The sequence below is a fragment of the Rhinichthys klamathensis genome, unplaced genomic scaffold (assembly GCF_029890125.1).
Source record: "Rhinichthys klamathensis goyatoka isolate OS25496 unplaced genomic scaffold, OSU_Roscu_1.1 h1tg000339l_1, whole genome shotgun sequence".
In the NCBI taxonomy this organism is placed as follows: Eukaryota; Metazoa; Chordata; class Actinopteri; order Cypriniformes; family Leuciscidae; genus Rhinichthys; species Rhinichthys klamathensis.
The window spans coordinates 1-9807 of NW_026606853.1; the positions used below are offsets into that span (position 1 = coordinate 1).

The 9807-nt window shown below is 38.5% G+C and overlaps 1 protein-coding gene across 1 annotated transcript; it reads left to right on the plus strand.

The window, feature by feature from the left end:
- Positions 1 to 633: 633 nt before the first annotated feature.
- On the plus strand, positions 634 to 9264 carry LOC130106413 (transketolase-like; the record flags this gene model as incomplete). The annotated part of the gene is made up of 9 exons (XM_056272517.1): positions 634 to 818; positions 1780 to 1976; positions 2583 to 2747; positions 4364 to 4520; positions 5719 to 5849; positions 6269 to 6352; positions 6455 to 6548; positions 7423 to 7545; positions 8816 to 9264. Coding segments are annotated over 9 exons (1324 nt in total), but the record flags the coding sequence as incomplete, so codon positions are not given.
- Between the last annotated feature and the right edge of the window lie 543 nt (positions 9265 to 9807).

A 9807-nucleotide genomic window follows, 5' to 3' on the forward strand; every position in this document is an offset into this window, starting at 1 on the left:
ACCTCAAGTTGCTCCAGGAGGGTTTGTCAAGAACATGTCATATTTTAATCCCGAATAAAAATTAATTTATTATTATTATTTATTGTTATTTAAAGGGATAGTTCACCCTAAAACGAAAATTAAGTCATCATTTACTCACCCTGGTGTTGTTCTAATGCCGTGCGCCCTTCTTTCTTTTATGGACCACAAAAGGAGTATTTTTTTTTTTATAAAAATGTCCCGCTCGCGCTCGTCCATATAATGGCAGTGAAAAGCGACCAGCATCAAGCTTTTAAAAAAAGATGCAAAAGTATCACAGAATGATCCCATACGAAATGTGTCGAATATTGCAAGTGTTCTCAGGGAATGGTTTGGTGGAAAAAAAGTATTATTTAATGAAGATCCTGACCTTGGCCGTTGGTCTTCTGTGCTCTACAGAGTGATTCGTGTTATTAGTGCCGCAGTTATTAGTTATATGTGAGTTTATTAGTGCCGCAGTTCACTCCGACTCACCCGGAAAAAGCACACAAGTTGTGAGAAATCAATATTTAACCAAAACAAGTTATTTTTAGCTTTATTTCAATTACTAAAAATTATTTGAATTGTTTTATTTCCAGTTAACAACAACAATACTGGTATATTCATATTTTTATATGTGCATTTATTTGTGTGTGTGCAGTATAAAGCCATCAATCAACATGTTGTTTGGTGTGTTTTCAGGTGGCATGCCATCATTGTGGACGGCCACAGTGTGGAAGAGCTGTGTAAAGCCATGAGCCAACCCCGCCACCAGCCCACTGCCATCATCGCCAAGACCATCAAGGGCAAAGGCATTCCTGGTATACTTCTTCCTAATCTGTAAAGACTGATATAACTATTCCAGGGTTTTTCCTGGGTCATCCACACACACACAGTACAAAGTACCCTACCCATGTAAACTGCAAGCCCAGTATTGATAATAAATCCAAAATATACAATATTAACTTTTCCTATATATTCATTAAATAGAAATAATAATAACTGTCAGGACTAAAAAATACATAAAACAAAGTGCTTAGAACTATTTTATATTTAAAAATCTGTAAATGTACATACGTACATGTTAAGTCACTGAGTAACCGATTTTAAAGTTAGTAATAAAATGAACAACAATTAGTACATTTCTCATTACATAGAAAAGTGGCAAATCTATAATTTGCATTTACACTCCAAGACTTATTGCACAGATCATTTGACAATACAGTATCAGATTGTTTTGTTCCGTCCATTGCTATGGTTATCACTGTCAATCAGTTTAAACAGAAAGTGAGCAAAGATCGCTGCATTATAATCAATGAAGCTGTGTGATGAATCTCTTATTAGCATTGTGTTTATACTTAGTTGGTTATAGTGAAAGGATTGGCGAGTGTGCAGAACTCGTGCTGATCAAAAACTCTGGTGTTTTGAGCGATGTTGAGCGGATTCTGACTAACTTAAACACATCTGATTGGCCATTGCATTCACACGCTCAACAGATTGGCCTATGTCTGTTATTGGTTACATTGCTCAACGCTGCAAAAACACATTGTAAACAGAAACAGTTGGCGCTCTTCACAGAGTGCTTGCTCTCATGGGAGCGTTTTAAAAGCTATCGGCGGGTAACGTAGTGCAGAACAGCAGGTATCGTCACATTAAATGATCAAATAAATCTTTGTAGGGACAAAGATTTATTTTGGAAGCTGACAAAATATTTTGAATGCAGGAAAACCCTGTATTATTTGATCAAAAAAAAAAAAAGCATCACTTTGTTGACCATCACAGTGGCAGAAGATAAGATGGGATGGCATGGCAAGGTGCTGTCAAAGGACATGGCAGAGAGCGTCATGAGAGACATCCAGAGCCGCATCCTAAACAGTAACAAGCGCATGTACCCGACCTCACCCGTTGAAGATGCTCCACCCGTGAGCCTGCGCAATGTCCGCATGCCCAGCGCTCCCAACTACAAGCCTGGAGAGAAGGTGAGAGGTCAAGGCAAGAAAAAAAAAGATGGACTGATGGTTAGATGGATGATATATACAGTGTGTGTGTATATAACTATTATGCAAGTCAATATTCTGATCATATTTTTTTTTTCAAGCTCATTTGACCAATTCCAAAGCATGTCAATATTAATAACTACTATTAATTTTGTATAATAAGTGATAATTGTTAACAAGGGCTGGGAGTGAAAAACGCCTTATATTCAGATGTGCAGGGGGGTTTTTTACAGAAAAAATGGGCCAAAAAATAGATTTAACTCTCACTCGCAATTTCTACAGTATTGCATCCTTCTCATGGACATGGAAGTTAAATCTATTTTTTGGCCGAATAATTGCTTAATTATGCATTTTTATCTGAATAAAGGGGATTTTTCACTTCCAGCCTTCGTTAACAATTAAATATCGCTTATAAATAAGTATATACAAAATTAATAGTAGTTATTAAGATTGATGTGGTTTGGAATTGTTAAAATGTGCTTAGAAAAAAAATGTGACTTCATCACATCGACTTGAATAATAATTATGCAGGCACTGTAGGCATAATTATCATGGTCTGGCTCTCTTCACCATGTTTTTTTCCAACAGATTGCCACCTGCAAGGCATATGGGATGGCCTTGGCCAAACTGGGACGTTACAACGAGCGAGTGGTGGCTATGGATGTCGACACCAAAAATTTCACCTACTCTGAAATCTTTAAAAATGAGCATCCCAACCGCTTTATTGAGTGCTACAGCGCAGAGCAGAACATGGTAGGAAACTATGAAGTATTATCATTCAAATATCTGAAAGATCCATAGTTTCTATAGTCAGGTAGCACCGATTTCAATTCTTACTCTTTTTTCAGCTTTCTACTGCATAGGCAGCCACGTTTGATTGAAAGCCCATTTTGCCAGCTGTGTCGTACCCCTTTAATTGCTACATTTGAGCACCCTTGCCAGTTTTGAGAGCCAAATCAAAGGTCTGCACATTTGGAAGAGCTTAGTGAATGAAAGATCCGTAAACCCTCCCTAGATTGTTCTGGATAAAATAGAGCTGTGGGATTGGCCACGTAAAATGCCCCTCAAAGCACCAAAGTCGCTGGTTTGTTGAATAATACATGCGCTCTATCCATAATGCAGCAGTGAAGATGTGACCCACTTACGCTCCATTTTGCACGCGCCCTGCTGCAGTGCCTTTCCCCGAGAAGCCATGCAGAAAACCTGCACCGCCTTCATCTCATAAGCACATTCTTTAGGATCTGTGCTGTAAGCCAAAATATTTCTGCTTTGTCTCTACAGTCATTGTTCCCTTGGTAGATGTGGTAGGTAAAATGTAGGTCACTCGTTTGTGATTTCTAGTTTTGAGAGGCGATCGTAATGGACGTGATAATAATCTGAATACTAATTAAATGCTCAGAGTTCATATCTGTTCCACACAGTTAACCAATCAGAGGCAATACTGACACATATATTAATAGATCTTAGCGTGCATACTAATGAGGGAGTCATATGCACTACTGTCTGTCAAAAAGGAAATATGAATAGATTTTGAGAGCTGAATGCAAATGTTATAATAGAGTGGCTTCAAAAAGTATTTGGACTCTTAAGCCACATTTTAAATGTATAAATGACATTGCATTAGGAAAGAAAATATACTTGTTTTAAAGAAAAATCGAGCAAATATGTTTCAAGCAAAACTCTAAAAGTTATAAGAACGTGTCATTTTTATTATTATTTAATAATGATTGTTTTATACATTTATATATAAAATTATAAAAAAATTTTTTTTATAAATGTATAACTCCATGCGAGCCTAAGCCACAATAAGGCTATATACACAGTATATATATATACAGTATATATATATATAGCCTTATTGTGGCTTAGGCTTGGATTTGAGACGGGAAACAGGAAATGATAGCGAGTGTGTGTGAGCTCTATGTTGGTAATTCCTCTTATATGAAGGATAAAATGGAGTTCCTGTTTAGCAGATTCCATGTGTCTCTTCTCTAGTATATTACAACCTACAAAATATTGAGGGGTATTGGCTATTAAACTATTTATGTCTGATGCATCTGCCTGTATAGTACCAAATGTCATGCCTTTTGGTTTGGATATGCTCTTGTGGATAATTTCCTTCAGAGAATTTCAAAATAAAGTAGTTCTAGTATACAGTAGATTTTTGTTGTGCTTGGGTTTGTATATGGCTACTATGCACTCGCTAAGATGTTGTGAGTGGGGTTTGCTAGGGTTTTCTGAGTGGTTTCTAGGGTGTTGCTAGGTTGCTCTTATACTGGCCCATGTTAAAAGAGCCAAAAGTCTGATCAGTTCGTAATGTTGCGAGATCAGGATCAAAATGTTTTCACACCATTATCCATCTCTCACAGGTCAGTGTTGCCACGGGCTGTGCCGCACGTGAGCGAAACATCGTGTTCGCCAGCGGCCTGGCTACTTTCTTCACCCGCGCCTATGACCAGCTCCGCATGGCCGCCATCTCAGACAGCAACATAAACCTCTGCGGCTCCCATTGTGGCCTGTCTGTCGGTAAGAAGTCCCTTCTTTTTTTCACAGGCCACAATCAAAGCCCCACCCTCTTCTAACAGACAGGTTCACTCTCCAATCAAAATTCTTCCTTTTAAGCCATGCCCATTTCCAGCACCTCCCATGGAGTGCATTAGTACCCGCCCACTTTTTCAGTGGCCTTGGTTCCGGAAGTATTTTTTCCATTCATTTTACCCATTGGGATTTTTTTAAAAGTAACCAGCTTTAAGGTAAATCACAACATTGCAAACTTTTATTTAAACCAAGATATTATTTGAAAACTTGACAAAAAGACAATGTACTTCATGGTTTTACTGAGGGAAAGAACTACAATCCCATGAACCACTGGGAATGACTAAATCAAATTAAAAACAATTGGAGAAATATAAAACTGTTTATTTAAAATTGTTTATTATATCTATATAAACAATATATTTTAAGTGTAATGCAAAATGATACAAATATCTTAGTATTTTTAACTCGATTACATCATTTGTGGTACTTCATGGGAGAGGGCGTTCCCTGCAAGCTCTTTTGGAGCGATTAGCTTACTCTGACTCTGAATTTTGTGTACAGCATCATGGGTAATGTAGTTTTCCACCACAAATTCAGCTGTTAAACACGATTATTTACAAAACGAAGTTAAAATAACACAGGCTGAAGGCAAACAAAAGCATATTTCATCGGTCAAAACATAACTTAAGAACTCACAGCAGGGCTGTCTTTAAAGATATACAAGTTATTGTTAAAAATATTGTTGAATTTTTACTTCCGGAACCTGACTGTCGCACTCTATTCTCCTGTCTCACACACTGCAGCTGTGACTCTTAACTATGATGTTTTTGAATAGATTTGTGAGCAATTCACCCCTCCTTTTCCTGAAGCTGTCTTTCTAATGTGTGTTTTGTTCTCCTGGTCGTCTGGAGGTGGTGCGACTCTTAGCACAACCCCTTCTCCCTCTCTCCCTCCCCCTGTGTATCTCGGAGGCTGTCTCCGGGTGACCAGGCATCCCCTCCGTTAGCACAGGTACACTGCATGCCACTCCGTCTGTCTGTACACCTGCCTGACTGCCTGTCTGTCTGCTCGACTGTCACATGTGTGTGCACCTGCCTCACATATCTGATGTACAAATGCTGTTCAGTCTAAATTAACAGTGCCAGTATGTGGCTGATGTGTGTGTGTGTGTGTGTGTGTGCTTCAGGACAGGACGGACCGGCGCACATGGGGCTGGAGGACATGGCTATTTTTAGAGCCATCCCCACTGCCACCATTTTCTACCCCAGTGATGCCATGTCCACTGAAAAGGCTGTGGAGCTTGCAGCCAACACTAAGGTTGGCACGTTATATCTGCTATTATGAGTGGTCGAACAATTGTTTATAACTGATGCTGGTACACAATACTTAATATTCAAACAAGATATTTGAACACAGAAAATGGACAGTACATTATTGATACGGATGTTGGTAAATTCTGAATTGAATTGAAAATGCTTTTAATTTGATTTGAGGTAGAATTTAATGCAGTCTAAGAGTGAAATAAACTTAAATAGATAGAAACTTGATAAATAGATAAGATAGATAGTCGGCTTAATGGATAGATAGATAGATAGATAGATAGATAGATAGATAGATAGATAGATAGATAGATAGATAGATTTCAACTCATGAATAGAAAGGGAGACAATTCTAATTATAATCCTATTAAAAACTGTAAGAAAAAGTATTTATATTTAGTTTATTTCTTCCTTTAGGGTGTTTGCTACATCAGGACCACTCGTCCAGAGACTGCAATCATTTACAACAGCAATGAGGACTTCCACGTTGGCCAAGCCAAGGTAACGCCTCTCCCTTTATTAACAATTGATATTTAAAATATGTTGTTTTGGCTTATTATATATATATGTAATGCGCCATAAATGTATAAATTACCTGACCAGGTGGTGTGCCAGAGTAAGGAAGATCAGGTTACAGTGATCGGAGCTGGAATGACCCTCCATGAAGCTCTAGCTGCAGCTGAGCTCCTCAAAAAAGGTAACAAATCTGGAAAAAAATAAAAATGTAATAAAAATAATATAGCTAGATAGATTTGGCCAGTACTGTATATCTTCGCCATGAATAAGAATTTGTTCCCTTGTTTTAGTTAAAATCGTGGCCCCGAGTTAATAATTCACTCCCACGACTTATTAATCTGTTCCCTTGTTTAAGTAAATCATGGCCACATTGTACTTATTCATTCCCTCTTTTAGATTTAACTAAAACAAGGGAACAAATTATTACAATTTTGCCATGATTTAGTAAAAAAATCTTAAAGGGTAACTAAACACTAAACCAACTTTTTTTAGTTAATGATCTGTAAGACTGGGGCTTTATTAGTGCTGTTCATTGATTCGAGTAACTTTTTTGACATTTGGGTATAAAGTGTTTTAATTCTACAATATATGGTGTAAAAACGTCTGAGTGCTGCCCTCTTCAGGTTGAACGGTGACTACTGCAGTTGAATTTTCCTATTGGATGTTTGCGGTAGTTCGTGACGGTAGCGGTGAGAGCTGACGTAAGCAGGTTTCAGCTTACCACGCCCTTGGTACGAGCTACCACGCCCATGGCAGTATAAAAACCATCTTGTTTCGTCAAAACCACTGTAGCGAGTCAGGAGTTGGAATTGCGAGTATTGAAAACGATCAGAATAGATTATCCGTTCATCCCCTCTATCTCCGCTGGGCTCCGCCCACTTTTCCAGCATTTTTCAAATATTGAATGTGGGTGGAGTCAGGCTCTGACCAGGAGTTTAGTTACCCTTTAATTGTCATGTGTGGGGCTCTGTAGACTTTTATTGTGATGTTGCTATGCGAACTTAATATAGACTCTTCACCTGATGTGTGCTGTGTGTGTGTGTGTAATCCCCCAGAGAAAATTTACATCAGAGTGATCGATCCATTTACAATCAAACCCCTGGATGCCAAAACCATCATCGACCATGTGCGCGTCACCAGGGGTCGTGTCATCACGGTTGAGGACCACTATTATGAAGGTGGGTTTCAAGCTTAGACCACATTATCCCTTGTCTCAAGCACACATTTCAGCATGGCTACACATCCAAGCGGCATCAACGGCACGTCCAGCCGAGGAGTGTTGTTGAGTCGCTCTGTGAGGCCTTGAGTGAGGTTGTGGCAGTGTGCAATTGGCTGGCTGGAAGAAACGTGATGTGTTGGACAATTGTCATTGGATTGGGGAGTGAGAGGCATTCTGTTGTTATAATCGGTAGAATTATTTTTTTTTGGGGGGGGTGGGGGCCGTGTCTCATTCTGTTTATTCAGGGGGAAAAAAGACTCAGAGAAGCGGAGGGCTGTCAGGTCTCCTTAAGCAAACGTGTGCCTGCAGGGCATGTTGTGACCTAGATAACACAGACGGCCCTGGACCTGGCATTACTGCCTGCGTGCCAGAGGAGGAGTGAGGCTGGACGAGAGAGAGAGAGAGAGGCTGGACGAGAGAGAGAGAGTTTAATATCCAAAATCATTCTGAAAGCAAACATCCCCTCTGCCCCGCGGGAGAGAAAGAGGATAGAGATGGACAGAGAGAACATGTGATTGCAGCAAGGTTGAAAGCAGGGGCATGCAGGGATGAAGAGATTTGGATAGTCTATCAAGGCATGATGTCTGAAATCTGAACATAACATCTGAATTTTAAAAGCAAAACCTGGTGCAGAAGGTCAAACTGTGACCTTTATGCACAGGTGAATTCTTATTTAAAAACTGGTCTATTTTGCTGGTTTTGGTTAAATGTCAGCTGGCAGCCAGTTAAATCAGTTTGAGACCAGCATAAACTAGAAAACCACCATAGGCTCTTTAAAAAAAAAAAGAAAAAAAAAAGTATACTTTAATTGAGCAGGGATACATTAAATTGACCGAAAGTGACAGCGAAGGCATTTATAATGATTTATGATTTGTTCTTTTGAACTTTCTATTCATCAAAGAATCTTGTAGAAAATCATGATTTCCATAAACATATTTTTAACATTGATAATATAAGTTTCTTGAGCACCAAATCAGCATAAGAATGATATAATATGAGATATATTACTTCTTTTTTTTTTTTTACATGATACAAGCAATGAGATTGTATAAGATTATTAGTCCCAACTTGTAATTTTTTTCTTCTTTCTCATAATTGCAACAATTCTGACATCACAAAGACAAAACATGATTTCACAAGACACCAATGATGTCATTTTCTGTCAGAAAGTAGGGTAATTTTGTGTGGTATTCTTTAAAAATGGCTTCTCATCTTGATATGCTGCACAGGTGGCCTGGGGGAGGCGGTGTGCTCCGCGATCGTGAACGAGCCTGGTTTCACTCTCCAGCGTCTGGGCGTGGCTCACGTTCCCCGCAGCGGCAAAATGTCCGACCTGCTCAAAATCTACGGCATCGACCGCGACTCCATCGCACAGATGGTCAGGAAGATGCTCAGCAGCTCGGCCAACGCCAAGTGAACCTGTTCGCTTTGCCCCGCCCACTCCATCCAAATCCATCGAAAAACCAGCTCCACAAGCACGGTCACATGACTCCTCTTCAGATTGTGACCCTTCCCTCCACCTCTTTCACTGTGAATGACCCTAATGTGAGTATAATAGTAATGTGAGATACGTGCTGTACATTTTGAAGTAATGTTCACATTTGATTTTTCTTTTTTGTTTTCCTTACAAATACACTACTGTTTAAAAGCTCGGGGTACGATATTTTGAAAAAAGAAATCAATGTTTTTATTCAGCAAGGATGCATTAAGTTGATCAAAAGTGACAGTAAATACATTTATAGTGTTACAAAAAAAAATCTACTGTTTTGAATTTTCTATTCGTCAAAGAATCATGAAAAAAATTATCACAGATTCCACAAATATATTAAGCAACAAAACTGTTTTTAACATTGATAATAATAATAATAAATGTTTCTTGAGCAGCACATCAGAATATTAGAATTATTTCTGAAGGATCATGTGACACTGAAGAACATTCAGCTTTGATCACAAGAATAAATTACATTTTAAAATATAATAAAATAGAAGTTATTCAAAATTGTAATAACATTTCACAATATTACTATTTATATTGTATTTTTGATCAAATAAATGCAGCCTTGGTGAGCAGAAGAGACTTCTTTTAAAAACATTACAAAATCTTATCAACCTCAAACTTTTGAATGCTAGTTTACATATAAATACACATGCAGGAGTCCTTTTCTAACTCTTCTCCTGTACTAACAGTATCAAATTAACATTGCAACCATTTTTACTCACG